This window comes from Balaenoptera ricei, chromosome 3, assembly GCF_028023285.1.
Source record: "Balaenoptera ricei isolate mBalRic1 chromosome 3, mBalRic1.hap2, whole genome shotgun sequence".
Lineage (NCBI taxonomy): Eukaryota > Metazoa > Chordata > Mammalia > Artiodactyla > Balaenopteridae > Balaenoptera > Balaenoptera ricei.
Window position 1 is genome coordinate 139792891 of NC_082641.1, and position 24044 is coordinate 139816934.

The following is a 24044-nucleotide window of genomic DNA, read 5'->3' on the forward strand; positions in this document are numbered from 1 at the left end:
CCCTTGTGGCTGACAGGTCGGCCTGGGGAGAGGGGAGGGAGGAATGAATAGGATTTCAGGCTGTCATGGAAACTTTTCTTTCCTGGGGCCTCTGAGCATATGGCAGGTGTCCTGAAAAATCCGTTCCTGCCGCCCAAGGCTGGCTGCTGTCCTCAGATGTGTGGGTGAGGGCCTTTGCCTCCCCCTCTGAAAGGCCGCCTCCCTCTGCCACGGCACAGCGGCACAAAGGAGTTCCCAGCGCGCGCCTCTCATCCCAGCTCCCCAGACAGATGCCGGGAGCCTCGGTGAACCCACGGAAATCCGAGTCCCCTGCCCCCCAGGGCCCTCGAGGCAACCCACAGATCGCAGACGGCAGCAGGCCAGAGGCCACGGTGCAGACTCCAGACTCCTCGAGGGCCGCTGAAACGCGATGCCTGTCCTGCTCTCCGCAGACGGGGACGTCTCGCAAACCCCCCAGCTCCTCCCAAGACAAAACAGAGCTGCGTGCTGATTTGAGACTTTGAAGCAGTGAGCAGGCCGGACTCCCAGCAAGACAGGCTCCCCTGTATAACACGGGAAATCCAGCTGGCTCAAGGTAGAGAAAATCACAAGTCAGGAGGCTGTAAACCCAGAGCAGCCAAAGGGATTAAGATAACAGCAGGTGGCAGGTGCCAGGGTGGAAAACAAGGCAGAATTCTGAAAACTCTAAAGCCATGTGTCTGGACCTGGGTGATTGTGCTGGAGGGTCTGTAGCAGCCTGCCAGGGACAGACAAAGCCACGGGAGAAAATGCGCATGGTGGTCTCAAAGCGTCAGAGGGAATCAAGCACTGGGGAATGGGGAAGGGACCCATAAAATAAAATAGGACAATAACATATTGTAGCGGAGGATGTTAAGATCTGATTGAATTTTAAGGAGAAAAGACTAGATGTCAAGGAAATGTGACTGCAGCTGGCCACTTTGGGGTGTCCCGCTCGTCTGCATGAAGGGCAACTTGGAGAAATGTGGAAGCCCAGCTCTAAGGGAAACTCTGGCTCCATTCATTTCCTTTAGCCCACAAATATTGTTTTCATTTTATTTTATTTTATTTTTTTTGGCCACACCACACGGCATGTGGGATCCTAGTTCCCCAACCAGGGATAGAACCCCCGCCCCCGGCACTGGAAGCACGAGAGTCCACAAATCTTATTTTTTGAGGCCTTACTATGTGCTCCTTTCCCTCCCTGAAACTCACTGCTTAGTGAGGGAGGTGAGTGTCAACCAAAAGTCCATGAGGCCGTGGGGCTGTACCTCAGGGATGCCTTACGTACACCCCACTCCCAAGGCGGCAGGGGAGGCTTTCTCGGGGATGTGAGTGCAGGGCCCAAGTGCCGTTTAACCAGGACCAGATGGGCAGGGGGAAGGAATGGGAAGTGCTGTGGGCAGAGGGAACAGCATGTGCAAAGATCTGTGACAGGAGGGGCTTGGCTAGAACCCAGGGATGGAAGAGGAGAAAGGCTTGTGGTCAGAGAGGCAGGACCCTGACGGACGGTCCTTCTAAGACTGTTGGTAAACCAGGGGGCAATTTTTAGTTGCAGCGTGGCATGGCAGACTGTGTTTTAAGCAGATGACCAGAGCAGCAGCATATTCATTTCCTACCTAGGCAGACAGATGGTCAAAGCCATGCCGTGTTTTGTTTTGTTTTTTAAGATTTTTTTTTTATGTGGATCATTTTTAAAGTCTTTGTTGAATTTGTTACAATATTGCTTCTGCTTTATGTTTTGGTTTTTTGGCCGTGAGGCATGTGGGATCTTAGCTCCCCGACCAGGGATCGAACCCGCACCCCCTGCATTGGAAGGCGAAGTCTTAACCACTGGACCGCCAAGGAAGTCCCCATGCCGTGTTTTTAGTGAGGCCTCACTGGAAGATACAAACTCCAAGAGGCCTGTGCCCAGGCCTGGAGACTACATAATGGGTCCTGCTTGGGGCCCACACAAACAGTCGCATCTCTAAACACCTCTAAGAACAGTGGTTGCTAGGGCTCCCCCACCCCCCCGCCAGCAATTTCAGAAGCCCTATGTCAGAAAGCAGGTGACATGGGGTTAAGACACAGGTTCTGGCACCATGCAGTTCTGGGCTCAAATCCTGTCCGCTATAGATGAGCTGGGTGACCCAAGGCAAGTTTCTTAACCTCTCTGTGCCTCGGTGAAATGGGGGTACTAAAAGTATCTGTCTTCTAGTGTCACTGCGTGGATTCGTTAAGATCAAGCTGCTAAAATCCTCATCCCTTGGCCTGGTACATTATAGATGCTAAAGAAAATGTTGGTTATTATTACTATGGTTCGCATTCAGCTAAGGACGAACACGGAAGACGTGCCAAGACCGTGGAAATGTAGAACGATTCGGGAGCACCCGGGCTCACCAAGTGGGAGGAAACGGCACGGGGAAGGAAGTGGGTTCCACGTACTTGCGAGCAGAAGGCAGGAGACTGCCACGGCGTAGAGCTGCTTGGAGGTGGTGATGTTATAGCGATCCAGGAAGTGGTCCAGCAGGTAGACGGCCAGGTGCCGGGCGGCGGGGCAGAGCTGGCAGTGGCTGCTCAGCAGGGTTAAGATGTCGACAAAGAACCGGCGGCTCTTCAGGAGCGGGGAGTGGGCTCGGAAGGTGGGCAGCTTCAGCTCCTGGAACAGGCAGGGCAGAAGGGGGGTCAGGGCTGTCTCCCGAGAGCCTCAGAGGCCCACCTGCTGGCTGGTGAGGAAGCATCGATTCCCTCCACACCCTCTTCGTTTTCCTTCAAGTCCCAGGATGGCAGCCCCTCTATTCTAGAAACTCCTGGACCGTCTCCCACCTGCCCTCACTGAGCATAGGCTCATAAAGCGTCAAGAACATGAAGACAGAGGCAGGTGAAGGAGCGGGTCATTCCCAGCAAAAGCTCGACTATCTGAGATGCACGAGGCCATAAAACATGTAGGAGGCCTTGAGTTGGAGACCCACGTCCAAATTTTGGTTCTTCTACTCAACCAGTTTGACGGACCTTGGTCAGCCTGCCTTCACCTTCATTTCTTCCTCAACAGCTGAGGATTAAATGAAAAATGGATGTGAAGCACCTATTTTGAAAAAATTCACTGTAAAAAAGTTGTTAAAATAACAGTACAAAGAACTCCCAAATAGCCTTCACCCAGATTCATTAGTTGTTGACATTTTACATTTTCTCTCTCTGCAGACATACACACTTTTTTCTAAAAGTAAGTTCTAGACATCAAATGTCCCACTAGGAGGTGACTTTTCCTTTGTAATTCATACACTGCCATGTCACCTGAATTTATTTAGTCTAACACAATAAAACCAACAAGAGAAATGTCACCCAACCAAGATTTTTATGACGGAAAAATTTTTCTTGTGTATCTACCATATTTACAATTTAACCAAAGTAGACCAGACACAATTTATTTAGGAAATGTCTTAGCAACATTTTGTCAAATAGGGAAACAAAAGTGAGGAAAAACAGGAAAAGAAAAGCTGGCAGAAAGGGAATTGTAAGAGCTCACTAAGGGCAGGTTCACTGGGGGAGGAGATTAAAACAAATTGGTGTCCGTCCTCCATCTAATGCCCTCTCTTAACCCTGGGGCTTTACTTAAATAGCAACAGCTCTGCGACGAGAAGATATCTGTTCATTCACTCATTCAAGAGATATCAATTCATTCATTTCACTCAGTATCAAGTACCTCCTATACATCAGGCATTATTCTAGGTACAGGAGGTACAATCTGGAATGAGATAGACACAGACCTAAATGTAAGATTAAAACTATAAAACTCTTGGAGAAAACACAGGAGCAAATCTTCATGACTTTAGATTAGGCAATGGCTTCTTTGATCTGACATCCAAGACAGAAGGAACAAAAAAAGAAAAAAAGGCATAAATTAGACTTCAAAATTTAAAACTTTCAAAAGATACCATCAAGAAAGTGAAAAGACAAACCACGGGATGGGAGAAAATGTTTGGAAATCATATATCAACAAGAGACTCTAATTCAGAATATATAAAGAACTCAGAACTCAGCAATAAAAAGACAAACAACCCAATTTAAAAATGGGCAAAGGACTGAATAGATATTTCTTCACAGAAGATATAGACATTGCCAATAAGCACATGAAAAGATTCTCACATTACTAATCATTAGGAAAATGCAAATCAAAAGCACAATCAGATACCACCTCACATCCATTAGAATGGCTATTATAAAAACCAAAACCAAAACAGAAAATAAACAAGTGTTAGTGAGAATGTGGACAAAATGGAACAAATTGGAAGCCTCATTACACTGCTGGTGGAAAAGTAAAATAGTGCAGCCACTGTGGAAAACGATCTGGCAGCTGCTCAAAATGTGAAACACAGAGTTACCACATGACCCAGTAATTCCAATCCTTGGTGTATACCCAAGAGATGGAAACACAGGACCACACAAAAACTTGTACTGGAATGTTGATAGCGGCATTATTCATAATAGCCCCCAAATGGAAACAACCCAAATGTCCATCAACTGATGAATGGAAAAATATGGTCTGTCCATCCCATGGAATATTATTAGGCCACAAAAACGAATGAAATACTGATATGTGTTACAACATGGATGAACCTTGAAAACATTATGTTAGGTGAAAAAAATCCAGTCATAAAAGGCCACATATCCTATGATTCCCTTTATATAGAATGTCCAGTATAGGAAAATCTGTTGACCAAAACTGCCTGCCTCAGCCAGGCACAATAATAACCACTTGCACGAGTTGTCTCACAACAGGAGGTCCCGATAAGGCACACTGCCGCTGAAAACTAACCAGGAGAATTCGGGAGGGGCCGAAAGGAGGGAGGAGACGCCGGCCCATAATATGTCCTGCCAACCTCCCAGAAACCCTCACGCTGGAATCCATCTTGGCTGAGAGATGCACACGCCATCAGGAAGGACCCTAGTCAGACCAAACATGGGCACAAGCAAGATGACTGGCCAGAGACAGCCTGGAAAGCTAACCCCATCACCATAAAACCTGAGGATGTGAGCCACGTGGCACAGCAGTTCTCCTGGGCTCCCTTATTCTGCTGTTCTCTGTCCGGGCGCCCCTTCCCAATAAAGTCTTTTGCCCTGTAAGGATACGCGTCTCCTCGGACAATTCATTTCCGAGCGTTAGACAAGAGCCCACTCTCGGGCCCTGGAAGGGGCCCCCCTTTCGGTAACAAATCCATACAAACAGAAAGCAGGTTAGCGGCTGCTGGGAGCTGGGGGCAGTTGGGGAGGTTAGTGGCGGGGGGACCTGCCAATGGATATGGGGTTTCTTTCAGGGACGATGAAAATGTTCTGAAATTAGATAGTGTGGATGGTTGCACAACTCTGTGAATACCTTAAAAGCAACTGAATGTATACTTCAAAAGGGTGAATTTTATGGTGTGACTTATATCTCAATAAAGCTGTTACAAAAAAATAAGATGGACACATCATCCACTCTCATGGAGTTTATGGCCCAGTTAGAAAGAGATGGCCATCAAAGAATAAGGCAACTGCAGAATTCCAAACCATGATCAACACTACCGAGGAAAGCTGTGGACTCTGGGAAAGCTCCTCGTCTTCCCTGAGGGAGGGGAGGTCTGCCCTCTGAAAGCGAAGCCTGGTGGAGATTTCATGCTGGGATGAAATCTGGCTTATTCCCCCAGAGCCTTGAGTCCACAACACAGCTCTCTCAGTGGCCCCAGAGCTGTGCTCAAGGAAGATGCCCAAAGCCTGAATCAATTATTTCCTGTTCCTAACATTACACATGAAGAAACTGAGTTTGACAAAGTCCTACAAACCCCAGGGCTTAACTAACTAGCAATATTAGATCTGAGACTAGAAGAATTTTAATGTATCCTTTTTCTCAACCTTTTATTTTTTTTAAATCATGGAGAAAATCTTTTTTTTAATAAACAATTTTTTAATTGAAGTATAGTTGATTCACAATATTTTGTTAGTTTCAGGTGTACAGCAAAGTGATTCAGTTAATATATTTTTTTTTCAGATTCTTTTCCACTATAGGTTATCACAAGATATTGAATATAGTCTCCTGTACTATACAGTAAACAATCCTTACTGTTTATCTATTTTATATGTAGTAGTACGCATCTATTAATCCCATACTCCTGATTTATCCACCTCCCTCTCTTCCCCTTTGGTAACCATAAGTTTGTTTTCTATGTTGGTGAGTCTGTTTCTGTTTTATAAATAAATTCATTTGCGTTATTTTTTAGATTCCACATATAAGTGATATCACACATTTGTCTTTCTCTACCTGACTCACTTCACTTAATATGATAATCTCTAGGTCAGTCCATCCATGTTGCTGCAAATGGCATTATTTCATACTTGTTTACGGCTGAGTAATATTCCACTGTATATATGTACCACATCTTCTTTATCCATTCATCTGTCAGTGGACACTTGGGTTGCTTCCATGTCTTGGCTATTGTAAATAGTGCTGTTATGAACACTCGGGAGCATATACATTTTCGAGTTAGAGCTTTTGTCTTTTCTGGATATATGCTCAGGAGTGGGATTGCTGGATCATACGGCAATTATATTTTTAGTTTTTTAAGGAACCTCCATACTGTTTTCCATAGTGGCTGCACCACTTTACATACCCACCAAGTGTAGGAGGGTTCCCTTTTCTCCACATCCTCTCCAGCATTTATGATTTGTAGACTTTTTCAATCATGGAGAAAATCTTAACTTCTTTATGGAAAAGATCTGACTTCTCTGTGTATTATTCATCTTCATTGTTTGATGGATTCATGCTGCTCCTTGAAGGCGGGGGTCTGGGTCTGCTCTTGCTCATGTTTGTTTTGCCACCACCCTGGTGTGATGAGAACACGGTCGGCTGCCCGAAACTATACGGTGAAGGAGTGAAGGAAGGGAGGGGAACAGGAAGGGAGGGACTGCAGTGATGAACACCAACCACCCGGGGGCCCAGAGCAAGGTGCGGCTATCTGTGTAGAGTAGCAGGTCCTCCACGGGGACTTCAAGGAGAAGAGACCCGTCTAGCCAAATTCTGGAAGGATGTCTAGGAATTAACCTGTTGAAGAAGCGGGAAGGAAAGGAAGCTCAGCAGGAAAAACAGCACCTGCAAGGCCACACTGGGGTCCCGTCTGGGGAATCTGGAGCCCTTGGAACAGCAGGAGAGGGAGGGTATGCTTGAACAAAGCAGGCTGCGAGGGTGGGCAGGCTCCCAGCCTGTATGTCCTGCTAAGATATCCGGCCTGCCCCGAGGGCAATGGGGAGCCAGCGAAGGGTTTAGAGCAGGGCACTGACATGGGCGGAGCAGCGATGCAGGAAGATCTCTCAGCCAGGCTCGTCCTGGGCTACAGCCAGACAGCTGGTATCAGCAGCCAACATGCGGCTGCAGCCCCTCCACGACAGGGCCCTCTCCCCACCCTCCAGCAGCCTCCACAAGCTTGCAGCCTACTTGGGCATTTCCTCTAAGCAGAGGGCTCTACGGCTCTTGACAAGAAGCAAGCAGTCACAGATCCTTGGTGTTCCATAGGCAGCAGCTGCAGGAAATTAGCCAAGTGACCTTTGGCCCAGGCCGAGCTGCCCTCATCAAGGCGGTTCAAAGGCCCCAAACACAATAAGTCAGATATGCAATGTCCTGACTTCCCTCCCGGCTCAGCTCAACCCAGCCAAGCTTCACTCCCTCCCTCTGGATTTTCCCTTGTGTCAAGAGAAACTCAAAGCAATATGCTGTAGGTCTTTCCTCTGAACACTCCCCTCGAAAAGGGCCCACTGGCTCGAGCAGATTCTCACAGAAAGACATCGGTGCATAAAAGAAAAAGCTATGGACCTTCGGAACAGGCAACAATAGCTCCGGAAGGAGTTAGCAGGTAGGGCTTCCTGGAAAAGGCTGGTCTCAAGGGTGGGCAGGCTTCTGAAAACTAGAACAGATGCCTGCGATGCTTCCCCATTTCTGCTCCTCCCTCAGACTCAGGTTTAAAGGTCACTTCCTGAGAGAGGCTTTCTCTGACCCTTCATCATTCCAAATCAGGTGCCCCTTGTCTTCTCTCTTAGCACGCTGTTCTTCACGGCCAGGTATTTACTTATTTATGTGTCTTTTCCTGCTAAACACTAGCTTCAGAGAGCAGGCGCCAGGTCCATCTTGCCGATACCATCTGCCCAGTGCCCAGAGCCTGGCACAGGGGCAGGTGCTCAAAAAAAATATCTGCATGAGCAAAAAGGCATGAATAGCCGTCAAAAGTCATGGAGGAAACTTACATGCATATTACTAAGTGAAAGAAGTCAATCTGAAAAGGCTGCATACTATGACTCCAACTATATGACATTCTAGAAAAGGAAAAACTACGGAGAGAATGAACAAAGATCAGTGGTAGCCAGGGGTTCGGTGGGGGAGAGATGAATAGGGGAGCACAGAGGATTTTTAGGGCAGTGAAACTACTCTGTATGATACTATAATGATGGATACATGTCCAAACTCACAGAATGTGCAACACCAAGAGTGAACCCCAATGTAAACTGTGGACTTTGGGTGACAATAATGTGTCCATGTAGGTTCATTGACTGTAACCAATGGACCCCTCTAGGGGGGTTGTTGATAGTGAAGGAGGCTGTGCGTGTGTCAGGGGGCTGCAGGGGTACATGGGGAATCTCTGTACCCTCCGTTCAGTACTGCTGTGAACCGAAAACTGCCCTAAAAAACAAAGTCAATTAAAAAAAAAAAAAAGAATGAATACAAGGACATCCCTCCCTGTTCCAAATACACCCATCCCTGCCATATATGGGGGAGCTACTTGGCACAGATTGTAAAGTTAGGCAGTTCTGGGGTGGAGTCTCACCTCCACTATTTACTAACCTTGGGCATGTGAATTCTGAACCCGTGTCCTCATGCAAAAAACGGGGGTCACAGTGCCATAATGTAAAGCATCTGGCACTTAACAGCACTCAAGCAAGCGTCAGTGGCCTTTCCCTCAAACTGGGCAATCAAATCTCAGGTAAGTTGAGCTTATCTGCCTCTGTCGGGCTCTCAAAGGAAGCTGCTTTGTACGGTGGAACGAGACATTCTACCTGAGGGGTTATAGCTGGGCCTGGGGGTCTGTGCAGAAAAGGAAGCCTGCCCACTCCACGTGCTCTGCAGAGCCCCGGAACCAAAGGGAATTAGGAGCTCTGAGCCTCTGCTTTTCTCCTGCACCTCAGAGCAGGGCGATTCTTTGGCAAATGAACAACAATGCGGGATGCCAGCATGCCTACCCTGTTGAGTTGAGAGTCCAGCCGATTACTCCCCTAACCCAATTAGCGGGGAAAGGCATTCATTACAAGGGCTTTGCTCTAAGGATCGCATTCCTCCCCAAGCACTCTTGACCTAAGTCAGCTCCGGGTGCATGAAGCCAGACCCTCCGCTGAGTGCTGAGCGGCCTGGATTCCAGAAACCAAAGAGCAGCCTGCTGAGAGGCGGCTCGGGAAGCTCTCCGGGATTAGGCAGGCACTTGGCAGGCACGCAGCAGCTGGCGCGGGCGGAAAGGGGGCAGGAACCAGTCAGGCAGGGTGACTTTGCTCGAGCTGGGGCCAGGGGCAGCATCAGTGTGGCCGGCACAAAAGCTGCGGGGAGGGCACTGAGGGGAGGGGCGGAGGGGCGGAGGGGCGGGCAGAAGCTTCCTGAAACTCTCCCTCCCCAGTTCTGGCTCTTTATCACCTGAGCCAGACGGGAGAGCACCTGTGCCTCAGGTACATCTAGAGGCGGGAGCACAGGGACAGATGGCCGTGATAGGGTGAACGCAGGGGGATCCACCTTCAAAAAAACCCTGCTCTTGTTATCTCAGTAGTTTACCGTATTTTTAAAAATAATAACAGCGGACTAGGAAAAAAACTATTTAGATGTACACCAAAATGTTACAGTGGTCATCTCAGAGGGCTGGGATCCCGCATGATTTTTACTTTCACGCTTTTCAGCACTGCCCAGATTTTTAAAAAACATTCACTGTAAAAGAAAACCCATTCGCTTTATTATTTCCATTACTGTGTTTCCAGTTTGAAGAAAACGGAGAGAGGGACTAGACACCCACTGTATTAAGGCCCAGCTCAAACCTCATCCCCGAGGATTCCCTGGCAACCCTGCATCGTCGCTTTGACACAATCAGCTCTTTAATAACAGCATCCCCCCTGCCAGCGCCGGGCTAAACATCCCACTTCATCCTCGCAAGATGCAAAGACCCCACCAAGGCACTACCCAGAAGTAGTGTTTTTCTTTGTTTCTTCTTTTTACTAATTATAAATTATGTGCTCACTGATAAATTTTCTAAAGTAAAAAAGAATAACAAATATCACTGATAATCCCTGGTGCAGCGAGAAGTACTACTGAGCTTCACATGGATTCTTTGGATGTTTCTCTGTGCAAACTTTCACAGAGCAGAGGACCCTCATCTACAAGCACGTCCCTTTCACAGGAATCTGTGGTTTCAATGGCTGCCTGGAGTTTCACTGTGAGGTTGTGCTGTGACTTAAGCAGACCCCGATTCTGGACATTCGGGCTGTATCTCCTGTCTTCCCTCGGGTGTCGTCTGAGAGGCCTTTCTTGACCCGCCTCTGCTGCAGCATCCCTACAATCAGCAGTTACTGCTGACTCAAGTGTTCATCTGCCGCCCCCCCTGCCCCTACCACCCACAATGTGATCTCCGGGAGGGAGGGAGCCACCTCTTTCCAGGTCTTGGTTGTACCCCTGGTACCCAGCACACAGTTAGCGTGAATGAATATCTGTTGAATGAGTGCATGAATGTATGAATGAATGAATGGAGTGTTCTGTCATGAACACAGGTGCGACCCAAGCAAACACCAACTGGGGGATCTTCCCTCCACCTGGGGCCTTCTCTAACCTCCTCCCCCAAGTCTCCCTTACCTGGTCCTGCACCTTTCCCTGGGGTAACCAACGGGGTGGGGGAACGGCCCCCGAGTGGGAAACCCCAGGGATACCAGAGGTGTCATTTTGGGGGAGAGGAAGGCGGTGGGTGTCAAGACAGGCTTGAGTCCTTTGGAAACACTTTCCTTGCTGCCTAAGAGCTCTGCCTGAGGCTGTCAAAGCAGAAAGAGGACTACCTGAGAGGTGCGGGGCTCCAAGAGAGGCCAGGGACAAGTGAATCATGACCCACATGAAGCCCCAAACCGAGCTACACACAGAGGCAGCAGGGCCGCCTGTAGAGGCTTTGAAGGATTCCATGCTTCCCCCTCCCCTCCCCCCAGCACAGAGGCGCTGACCTTGGCAGAGATAGGCAAACCCTCCGCACCTGTGCTGGGCTCAGATGTGCGTGGGAGCGTGGGCAAGGCCAGCCCCAAGTGCACTTCAACAGACCCTGAGCCCATAGTCAGGACCCCAGCCCACCACTGTTGCAGGAGAGATGGGGAAGAAAATTCAGTGTGTGCCCCTCACACACAGCCTCTGCCGGCATTTTAAGGCTAACCTCAGAGGGCTATGAAGGTCTTGTGCACTGTGAAAGTTCAGCCAGTCACCCCTGGTTTCTCATATTAGGGGAGAAAGGGAAGTCTTCATTTGACCCCTCGGTGTCCTGCACTGTTACTTTCTAATTGACTGTTAACCCACTCTTTCTTCCGATCTCTGCTTAAAAGTCACTTCTGAAAAGTGTTCCCTGGTCATGCCCCTGTCAGTCTCCGAGCATCCAGGACTTTCCATCCATCCATCCATCTCTCCCTCCCTCCACCCATCCAAGCACCATCTTCTTCACCCCTGACTGGGCATCACGAGGGCAGGGACTGCATTCATCTTGTTCGGCTCTGTGGCCCCAGCGCCTGACACAAAAGAGATACTCAATACTTACCCAAATCTCCAAATTTGGGGAACCGCAAATACTTGAAATGAAAAGGTAAGAAAAAATGAGTTGCTCCTGATCTTAGGTTGAATACAACTATTCATCTAGTTGAGCAATTCCAACTACTCACAAAGCCCCGGGCAGCCAAGTGCTGGGTGCCCTGCCTTGAGGAGTCCAGGGACCGGGCCCAAGATTAAATCTCCTGCCCCTGTCCCATCTCTTATATATATATATATATATATATATATGTATATATTTATAACTTTGGCAGCTCCCAGTTCTCCGTAAACCACAGACCTGGTTCCTCCTTGGTTACCCTCTGTTGCTACTGGATAGACTGAGGCACATGTCACCCCAAGGCAAGGACAGAGCTTTCTCTTTCCCCTGGAATTCAGCTCCCTGAGTTTTATACCTCCCCTCTGGTCTTCATGGGTATCTGGACTTGCTCATTATGATGAATGTATCATATTTATAATTTGAAAATATGTATGTATCATATTTATAATTTGAAAGCTTATATGTATGTATATTATACATACCATTTTATATATATGTATCATATTTATAATTTGAAAGCTTATACGTCATTTGCCAGACACTGCATCCCATGCATTTTGTCCTCTCATCCTCCACCAGGCCCACAAGATGGGGACCATCAGCATTCCAGTATTCCAGACAAGGATGGCTCAGAGAGGCTAAGTAACCTGCTGAAGGCCACCTAGTTAATAAAGGACGGATCTGAATCTGGGCTTTCTGACTCCATGATCTTAACACTATGTTTTGGGGTCCCCATGGGATAGTTCACGTTTGTGTTTTCCTTCCAAAGTAATGCTATAGTTAACTGATTATATCTCATCACTACAGAAATTTTAGAAAATACGATGAATACAAATAAAATTTAAATCACCAGCAATCTCTCCACCAGGAGATAACTGTGAGTATGTATGAGTGTCGATATATGCCCTTCTGACACCGTTTCTCTGCACACAGATACCTCCGGCAATTTAACCCAATTTAGGCTCTCCATCCCAACACCCACCCTCTTGACATGGGCCCAGGCAGAGGTACTGCCACTAACAATAGTACCCAGGAGACTGAGGCACAGAAGTTCAGTGGCCAAGGCCACATTCCAGGTTAGTGGCAAATCCTGGCTTGGACATCAGAGGAGCTGGCCGAGCCCGGGGTGTGACATTGCTTTGAGTGTGACAACTGCTTCATACGGCCCAAGGTGCAGAGCATGGCTGAGCTGCTGCTCTCCCACACCAGCCGCTGAAAGAAAACCACTCTGGATCTCCTCCCGTGCTTCCCACCGTGCTCATCCTCCCTGCTGCCAACGGCTACCTCCCGAGGGAGGCTGGGCCTCCGGGCTCTGGGCCAGCGGCTTGGGAAACAGCTCCAGGGGTTCAGTCGGCCTGAGAACAAAGAGCCGCAAGACGTGAAGAAACACCACGGGTAACCAAGGTGACCAACAGGAAGTGGAGACTTGCAAAGTGAAAGGGAAAAAGAGAGGGGAGGGGGTGGGTTGGTTCTTCAGAGGCCTCAGGAGGACACACCACAGACCTGGGAGGCCCTGCAAAGCCGGAGGATCACTCACCCTCCCTTCCCCTCTCGCCCCGATTGCTCCATAAACCCCGAGGAGACGTTTTCCGTAAAGAATCAACTTCTCTGCGGGAACATTATTTCAACATTCTCGAGAGGGTGGCTTGCAGTACATGAAGCCAACAATGCCGGTGACATCCTCTCCTGCTGATATCTGGCCTGCAGCTTCCTTCCAGCAGAGAGAAAGGTCACCCCCAGCCACCCCATCTCTCACGGGCCCCCTGAACTCTGCAAATGGCAGGAAGGCCAGCTCCAAACACACCTCCTCATTCCCAGAACCGAAAACACCCACAACCTTTCTATTAAATGCCCCCAGAGTTCTTCCATTCAGCAGCTTCCTGATATGACCACGTCCCACACCTTCTCGACTGGGGGTGCCCCTCATTCTCCCACACCCTCCATCACCTAGGGGTAGGGGTCATGATGTGCCCCCTTCTACGGTGGTTCTCTGCAACAGGTCCAACCCTTGACTCTCTCCTCCCGTGCCTTTGGGTCACCGTTCCTAAGCTGCGGCCTCAAAAGCTCTTCACTCCACACTTCCAGCTCCCCTCCCCAATTTCCAGATTCATTCTGATGGATTCTCCTGGGCACCCGGACCCTACTGTGCAGCCCAAAATGAGTCAGTTAGGGGAACCACCACCACTAACCCCCAGTCACTCCAGCTGGGACTCCGGTCCCTTGCTGACCTGCGTTTCTGCAACTGTGGTCCGTTGATCACAGGCTCTGGAATCTCCTGGGGATCTACTGAAACATGGAGGCTGCCCCCCGCTACTGCGTTGGATAGCGTTTCACCCAGATTCACGTCCACCGAAACCTCAGAATGTGACCTTATTTGGAAACAGTCTTTACACATGCAATCAGGTTAAAATGAGGTCATGTTGGATTAGTATAGAGCCTAATCCAATGACTGGTGTCCTTATACGAAGAGAAAACAGAGATGCACAAACATACAGAGGGAAGACTAGGCAAAGACAGACACACGTAGAGGGCCAGGTGAGGATGGAAGCAGAGAATGGAGGGATGCAGCTACACGCCAAGGAACGCCAAGGATGGCCGGCAACCACCAGATGTTGGAAGAAACAAGGAAGGATCCTCCCTGCGAGCCTTTGGAGGGGTCACGGCCCTGCAGACACCTTGATTTCAAACTTCGGGCCTCTAGAACTGTGAGGGAATAAATTTCTGTTGTTTTAAGTCACCCAGTTTGAGGCAGCCCTAGGAATCTATTACATTCCCCATTTCCTGACTTACTGAATCAGACTTCCTGGGATGGAGTTGGGCACCTAAATATGCTTTACAAGCACTTCATGTGAGCCTGGTGCTTGACTATAAGCTCCGTGAAGACAGACAATTTTGTTTTGTTCATCACTTATATCCCCAGTAGCTAGCAGTGTGTGGCATGTGGTCGGCTGCTAAAAAACATGTGTTGAATGCAAGAATGAACCTGCGCCGATGTGCAAGAACTACTAGTGCCTTGCTTGGTCAGGACATTAAGGCAACTTTAATTATCCAATAAGATAATGTGCAACAAACATTCAACAATGTCTGGCACACTGTGCCCAATAAACACCTACTCCCTTAATTTAGAGGGCAGTGGGAGTCTTGAAAGATTACACAGAAACTAGCAATTGCTGGAAGGAGCTTTCTAAGAACACTGTTCACCGTGAAAAAGGCCAATCCCTCAGCTATGGAAAATCTCTTTGTCCCAACAAGTAAGAAACATGAAATCTTTCACTGTTTGTTAACTGGTCCTTTTGACCCTATTTCCTAAAACTCTCAAGTCTCCCCACTTCCTGCCCTGGTTCAGAAGCCATCTCCTTGGATCATTACCAACACCCAGGTCTCCAAGGCCAAGGTCATTTTCCAGTGATTCAGCCCTCGCTCCTCACAGCTCTCCGTGTGTCTCAGGATAAGTGTAAACATCTACGGAGACCTGCATCCCAGAGCCAATGCTCCCGGCCCATCTCCCCCTCCTCCCCTACTCACCAGACCGCCCCTGGCAGGTCACTGATGTGTGACTATCACACGCGGCCCTGAGCCCTGGTAGATGAACTTCCTCCACATCTCACCTTGTCTTGGAGGCTCTTCACACATCCCTAGGCAATGGGGTGTCACGGCTGGTACAGTGGTTAAGAGTCTTTGGAGCCAGGTTGCCTGGGTTCAAATCTTGGCTCTGCCATCTACCTGCTGTATGACCTTGGGTAAGTTATCTCACTCTCTAAACTTTGGCAGGCTCATCTGTAAAGTGGGGATAAAATGAGGATAATTTAGTACTTACCAGAGGGGGTTGCCGGAGGATTTAGATAACAGGAGGGAACTTACGTCAAGCACACAACAAGTGCCCATTAACGGGGAATAGCCTTGCTACATTTCACTGGCTATTACTACCATTAACAAATAGAATGGCCAGAAGTGGTTTGAGATGATTATCCTCAGCTGTGCTAAGAACACCGCACCCCCGCCCCCAACCCCCAGGACCGGAGTGGGGCTTGGGGCTGTGGTATTTCCTGGTAGAGCCTCTTAGGGTCTGCAGGTCATACACGGGGTTCAGTAAATGACTGCCTAATGGAGAAGCCGTCTGCCAACAAGCCACGGGGATGGTCCAAGGAAATGAGCCAGAACTCTGCCTTCCCAGATTCACGGCCAGGCCACCTGTGGCCACCTGGCTTCCTCCCTCCTGATCCAAATGTTGAATCCCCTTCACCCGAAACAGGCTTCCAGGGAGGATTCCTACCTGGGAAGGTGTCGCTAGTGGTTTGACACAAGTTCCCCCAGAAACCGCTTTATGGCCCATCTTAAAAGTAACCATGCAAAATAAACCCTGAAATATTAAGGGATAATGGAATATTATGTCTGCATCTTGGTCCAAGAGGGGAAAAAAACCGCCTGACAGGAAAAAGGGGATGATAAGGCAAATGTGTTGAAGTGTTTACAATTGTGTACTGTGCTGGCAACTCTGCTAAGTTTGATAATACTTCAAAACAGAAAGTTAACACAAAAGAAGAGACCAACAAGAGATTTCCACTCAGAGCCAACAGCTGCGTACCACTCGCCCCAGGGTCGCCCCGCCGCTGAGGGGAAGTCCCTGTGACACATCGCTGCCTTCAAGGCTGTGTGTGACTCCTCTGCTTTTTCAAAGTCAGACTCCGGACAGCAGACCGCGAGGTTTTAAGGTCCCAGCTCCCCCACTTAATGGGGGACACCTTGGCGAAGTGCTGAAGCCCTTGGAGGTTGTTTCTCTCCCAGTAGATGGAGTTACTGGCAGCCGTGCTACTTACCCCACCAGACAGTGAGGTCCAGGAAGGCGACGTGTGTGTGGGCTGTAAGGCACAGACCCCAGACCAGGCATCCGTGTTGAGCACGCACCAAGGGGCTTGCGGCTACTCTGCTCAGAACTGGGGCAACACAGCCCCAGCCTGCTCTCACGCACCTGCCGTCTAGAGAGGGAGCCAGATCCAAATGGAACAGTCCCACTAAGAAGTGTACAATTACAAGTCATGCTGGGTGCTGAAGGAATAATCGAGGGTAGTCTGAGAACGTCACAGGGGTGCAGACTGACCTTGTGTGGGAGTGGGAGAAGGTTCCTCTGAGGAAGTGATGTTTGACAGCCAACGAGAGAACAAGGAGATTGCAACATACTCTAGTCCCACAGAGTAGGGAAGTATCCAAGCCAAACTGTTAACAGTGAACGCGAGTTAAGGATACCATGAGGAAGTAATAGGCCAAATTAAGAACAGGGGGTGTCCCTCAGGACAAATGACCTGGTTTCTCCAAAACCCAATGGCATGAAAAAAACAATTTTAAGGAGCTGGGGGACAGGGAAACCATTACAGAATAAAAGAGTAATTTTTTAAAACCTACTGAATAGAAGATATTTGCAAATGATATATGACTGATAAGAGGTTAATATCCAACATATATAAACAGCTCATACAACTCAACATCAAAAAAACAAAACAATCCGATTAAAAAATGGGCAGAACTGAACAGACATTTTTCCAAAGAGGAAATGAATATGGCCAACAAGCACATGAAAAGACACTCAACATCACTAACCATCAGGGAAATGTAAATGAAAACCACAACGAGATGGATTATCACCTCACACCTGTAGAATGGCCATCATCAAAAGAGCACAAATAACAAATGTTGGCAAGAATGTGGAGAAAAAAGAACCCACCTACATTGTTTGTGGGAATGCAAATTGCTGCAGCCACTGTGGAGAACAGTATGAGATTTCCCAAAAAACTAAAACCAGAACTACCATATGACCCAGCAATTCCACTCCTGGGTATATATCTGGAAAAAAACCCCAAACAAACCAGAAACACTAATTCAGAAAGATACAGGTACCTCCATGTTCATAGCAGTGTTATTTACAATTGCCAAGGTATGGGAGCAACCTAAGTGTCCTTCAACAGATGAATGGATAAAGAAGATGTGGTACATATATACAACGGAATACTACTCAGCCATAAAAAAGAATGAAATTTTGCCGTTTGCAGCAACATGGCTGGACTTGGAGGGCATTACACTAAGTGAAATAAGTCAGACAGAGAAAGACAAATACTGTATGATATCATATGTGGAACCTAAAAAATACAACAAACTAGTGAATATAACAAAAAAGAAGCAGACTTACAGATATAGAGAACAAACTAGTGGTTACCAGTGGGGAGAAGGAAAGGGGGTGGGACAATATAGAAGCAGGGGATTTAAAAAAAGGGTTATTACAGGATTATATGAAATCATGTATGTGAAACTTTTGAAAATTATAAAGCACTACAGAATTTAAAGAAACTTACATTCAATTAAAAAAGTATAATGCATGGATCTTATCTGGATTGCGATTTTGAACAATGCAACTATAAATGCCATTTCTGAGACAGCTGTGAGAACTGAATTATGGACTGAGCAATAGATTATTAATGAATGATGGTGAGTTTTGTAATAATGGCATAGTTGTTATGTCAAAAAAAAAGAGGCTTTTATTGCTTAGTAGATATTTATGGGTGAAATGACATGCTGTCTGGGGAAGATGAAACAGGTACTGAAGCTGGGTAGAGGGTACATGGGGATTCATTCCACTTTTCTTTCTACTTTTGTGTATCTTTTTAAGTTTCTATAACAAAAAGGAAAACACAGTGGTTCACTCCAAAGAGTCAGGAGTACTGAGTTACTTGGATTTTTTTTTTTACAAGGATCAGGAAATCAATTGTTATTAAGCATAAAGTTATCTACCTCATCATATTTGATAACTCCACCTATTTTAGTGTATGCATGAACCACAGTGAAACCAATTCCCCTCTGATGGGCATTTAGGTTTTCTCCAAGTTTTCCTTAACAATAACTGAATCCATCCAATTCCTGATGCTTTTCTCTGTTCTTATGATCCTCCTCACTCCTCCTTATCATCCCAACCCACCCACCCAAGTCACTGGATGACCATTTTCGGACTAAGTAAATAGCTGGTGCTACCAGGGGAGATGTCCCTACCACAAAGAAGGCCCAGGTCCTGGTACCATCTGCTCCAGTGACCTGCAAGGGAGCCAGTGCCGCAGGACAATTCAAATTCCGCCTCAAGATTCAAGTTTCCAAGTAACTGCCACTTGGGGGTAGAGGGAAGCACACACTGCAACAATGGGGCTCAGAGGGAGCCTGGGGCGTTTTCTGGCCAGGGCCGAAGGTCAGCAGCCCTCACCCAGCCTCACACAGGTCTCAGGCTGGTTCCCTGCTGCATATGGGCCTCCCCAGATCCTGGAAAGTATTCAGAGTTCTGTACCCCTTCCTTTCCATCCGTTAGTGCCTTTCCCATTCTGGGTTCCTGATTCTTTTAAACACAGCCAAGAGACACCATTTTGACCTACTGAAATGGTATGGACTTTTTTTTTTTTTAATAAGTTTATTTATTTTATTTATTTATTTTTGGCTGCGTTGGGTCTTCGTTGCTGCGTGTGGGCTTTCTCTAGTTGCGGTGAGCGGGGGCTGCTCTTCGTTGCGGTGCGCAGGCTTCTCACTGAGGTGGCTTCTCTTGTTGCAGAGCATGGGCTCTAGGCGCACGGGCTTCAGTAGTTGTGGCTCACGGGCTCTAGAGCGCAGGCTCAGTAGTTGTGGCACATGGGCTTAGTTGCTCTGCGGCATGTGGGATCTTCCCGGACCAGGGCTTGAACCCGTGTCCCCTGCACTGGCAGGTGGATTCTTAACCGCTGAGCCACCAGGGAAGCCCAGCATGGACTTTTTTTTTTTTTTTAAAGGCTAATATCCAGGGTTAGCAAAGTTACTGGGAAGCTGACACCCTCCCACACCACTGGTGCAAGTGCAGGCTGGTGCAACTTTTGATAATTTATTAACTGGTGAAACTCAAAGTTCTTAAAATCACACCCCAAGACCAGCAATTCCATTTTAGGCATTTATTCTCATGAGCACGCTCGCAGACAGAAGAATAGGATCACCACTGCAGTGCTGTGTAAAATCAAATGGTACAGGAGAAATGACCCAAAAGACCATCAAGAGGGGGACGAATGAACAAATTATGTAATATACATACTGTGGAATATTACTCAGCAATAAAAAATAAACTCCTAATAGATACAACATAGGTGAATCTCAAAAGTGTTCTCAAAAGTGAATCTCAAAAGTGAATCTCTAAGCTAAAAAAGGCAGACAGAAAAGAGCACATACATGTAACTCCATTTATATGACACTCTGGAAAACACAAACTAATCCACACAGACAAGCAGATCAGTGATTGCCTGGGGCTGGGAGTGTGATGGGGTGAGTGACTGAGAAAAGGTACCTGGGAACTTTCTAGGTTGACGGCAATGTTCTGTATCTTGACTATGGTGGTAGTTACATGAGTATATACCGTTGTCAAAACTCACTGTATACTCAAAACTGCATACGCACTTAAGATCTGTACATTGTATTGTATATAAATTAACTTCAATTAAAAAAATGAATAAGCAGCTCCATCTAAGTGTCCAACAAAGAAATGAGTTAAATCATGGTATATCCATACAATAAAACATTACGCATGATACTGCAGAAGAATAGTTAATGACATAGAAAGTTACTTAGTATATGCAGTTAAGAAAAAAATTGTTATGAAACTATAATATACTATGATAACATTTATATAAAATAAAATGTATATATTTGGATAAAAAAATTACCAAAAAGAAATATTTCGTTCATTCATTCAACACAAATATATTGAGCATCTACACTATAGCTTTATTGTTACAATGAGCAGAAAAGACCAAAAAAAAATCCCTTCTCGTCATGGAGCTTCTGTTTGGTGGTTTCATAAAAAATATTTAAATTATTAAAATGTAAACATTTAAAAAAATCAAATGGTACAGGGAAGTGTGTAAATGCTACTACCACTTGTGTTAGAACACACACACTTGGTTTGTTCATGCAGAGAACTCTGGAAGGATTCATGAGAAATTGGGATCAGTGGTACCTTTCAGGGAGGAAAACTAGAGCCCCTTCACCATCCACCCTTTCATATAACCTGGGCTTTTTTCTTTTTACCATGTTCTTATATTGTCTATTCTAAATAAACACAATCGTTTCTAATTTTTTGCTAAAGTCCAATAATCAGGAATTGGGTGGAGAAGAATGATATGGAAATGTGAGCATGACATACTACAAAATCAACAAAGTGTTTTGAGAAAAGATATTTTCCATTTTTACTAAAAAAAACTCCGAAATAAAAATGTATTGTGATGACAGGCACACAAAGGAACCGAAGAACCTACACCAAAATGTCAACAAATTACTTCCAAGGGGTGGGACTGTGGGGGGGAATTTTACTTTCTTCTGTGTGCTTGTATTTATTTTTGCAGTTTCCTAAACAAACAAACAAACAAACAAAAATCCCACTCTGTGTGTTTAATAACTTTAAAAAAAAATGAAGGGACTTCCCTGGCAGTCCAGGGGTTATAACAGATTCCATGTTTCCACTGCAGGGGGCGTGGGTTCGATCCCTGGTCAAGGAACTAGGATCCTGCAAGTCGGGCGGCATGGCCAAAAAAAAAAAAAGAGAAAAAAAAAGAGAGAGAAAATAACAGACCAAAATTGTCACCTCTTTCTGCCAGGTTCCCTCAGAGAGAACTGTTGGCTACACTCCCTTTACCCAGGGGGCTATGTGGTTTAGGAAGACAAAGAACAAGTCAAGGGCAAGGGCACAGGGCCAAGCCAAAGCCTTAACTGTCCTCCCCTCACTTAGGGAGCACAGGCTTTTCCAACCAACCAGGGTGCCCACCAAGACCCTTCCAGAGGCCCTGGAGACTGATGGAGGACACCCATTTTCTCCCAGGATACCTGGGAGGCAGGGGGGCAGGGATCACTCTCCTGGTTTATAGATGAAAGGAAGGCTCCAAGATAATCTGCTTCTTCCACAGATCAGGTGCAGAGACCAAGTCTCAGCTGAGTGTTGAGGGCACACTGAACACTTCCTTATCCTAAGGCGTGTAGGACTCGAGAGAAAACGCCAAGTTCTGATTCAGTCTTGTCCCCAGCTTCCTACAGAACACAGGTGAGGCAGTGGAGTCAGGGCGTCTCCAAGCTAGATGCCACTTTGAATGACATCTCATTCCACCTACAAACCCCATTTCTCAACCCACCTTCCATCCTCTGTTTGCACACACCTTGGGAGCAGCCCAGATCTTCTCTTCAGGATGCACGCAGGAAACTCCTGCTCATACTAAAAGCCTCACCATTACCTCCAGGAAGGGGCCCTGAGGGCCGGCTGCTTAGGGTCTCACTTAAGGATCATCACCATGTCAGTACCTAAGGGTTTGTCAAAACCAGCATGTGGGTCTGAAAGGCCTGAGTAACACATTCCTGGAAGGAAGCTGGGCAGACACATCCCAGTGTCTGGAACACCTTCTTATGGGTGGATCTGGGTGTGCCTCACGATTTGGGAAGAACTGTTCCCTGGGGGTGTAGAAACCCAGAGGGAGGAGAAGGGAATAGAAAAACCAGTTAGGAGGTGACCTAGCCAAATGGCTGAGTGTGGACCTGGGTCACCACCTTCTATGAGGAGACAGATGTTCAGCCTTGCAGTGGGGAAATTCAAGAAATTTAAGGGGAGGAGTGAGAAGAGAGTATTGATGTTGGAAAAGAGACATAAAAGAATGTGCAAGCTTTAGGGGTCACTAGAAAATGGTGCGGTTTTAACCCAGGTGAAGGACAGATGAGGGATGAGATTCTACCACATGCAGCTGTCAGAGTTCGGGCAAGAGAGGAAGGCCCCACAGCATCTCTCCCTTTCCCCAGTCAGGGGGAATAGGAACAGCCTACCAAGTACACCCCAGGGCAGGCAACAGCAGAGGCCAAATCACTTCAAGGTGAGAAGGACCATGCACAGGTGAGGCACCAGGACCCACCAGGACCAAACAAGGGGGGCCCTGGCCGGGCAGTCAGGCTTCTCAGAATGGTTTAGGGAGAACCTAGCTCTTGGAGAGCCATCGTACCACAAACTAAAATACAGAGCCTACAGTATCATGGAGGGCAGAGCCTCAATTGTTCCCTGCCTTGTACTTCCATTCTTTGCTAAAATGGATGTTTTTCTCCCCAAATTTATGTTCAGGCTCTGAGACAATCAGGGATTTGATCTCAAGAGAGTGTTTGACACCCTCTGAGTCTTGTAGTTTCCATCTATAACAAGGGGTCAATCCCAGCACCGGGGCAGATATGAGGAGTGAGATAATACACAGGGGCGTGCTTGGCACACTGCCTGAAATATGGGAAGTGCTCAATAAATAGTAGCCACTAACATCATCCTCACTAAGCATCATTTTTGTTGTTGGTGTTTTAGGTCTTTGTATAAATTCAGTCCCAAATCAGTAAAAATGTCCTTTATCACTCCATTGGTTCAAAAAAACATGGTCTCACACAGCTAAAGACCTTTAAGTGTGCAAGGAGCTGGCTTCAATAGGGAAAACACATTTGGTGGCTGGTTGCTCTGCAGATCTCAAATCTGGGACGATGGGGAAGACCCCTAAGGTACCAGGCGACTCCGATCCTGGGAGAAGACGAATGCCCGATGGAGGAGAAGCGAGCCTTGGGTACGCGGGCTCCCCAGAGCCCCAGAAGATAAAGCTACCAGGTCATGCCAAGCAGGGCTTGTCAACGTGTCTTCGGGACGGTGGGGTACTCTTTCCTCAAGTACCCCCCCCCCAAACCCCTATATTCAGAAAGTCTTTCACATACCCAAGAAGCCTTAAATCACAGTGATTGATGAGGGTCCTTAAACACACTCTTTGCTTCACTAATATAAGCACTTCTTCCTAACTGGAGGGACAATTATGTGAAAAATGGACATAAGTCAAAAGGAGACCAGAGCAAGTTCTATCTATTGTGCTGCTCATAAAATTCAGGAAGGAAAATGGAACTTCCCGACATAAGTGTGGGAGGAATGATCTAGACTTCTATTATCCGGGCTTAACCTGTAGTTCTTTTCCTAAGATCCTGAGGCTGGACTTCGGTCCAGGTCAGTAGATCTGCCCTTGTGGGAAATTCCTTTTCTAGCCCCTCCCCTATTCCTCTCCTCCCCCCACATTATCCAAGGAGAGAACGAGACTGTCTACTATCTAAGTCTGTAGGAGGCCAGGAGGCAGCCTCCCACCGGTCCTG

At 47.2% G+C, this 24044-nt stretch overlaps 1 protein-coding gene across 3 annotated transcripts in view; it reads right to left on the reverse strand.

Moving 5' to 3' along the window:
- CCNJL (cyclin J like) overlaps positions 1-24044 on the reverse strand; it is a 56396-nt gene that overhangs the window by 24079 nt on the left and 8273 nt on the right. For 2 of the 3 annotated variants that reach the window (XM_059917623.1, XM_059917622.1), the window contains exon 3: positions 2380-2638. In XM_059917623.1, the coding sequence (XP_059773606.1) occupies positions 2380-2638 (259 nt within the window). The remainder of the gene's footprint in view (positions 1-2379; positions 2639-24044) is intronic. The other variant, XM_059917625.1, reaches the window with a different exon arrangement.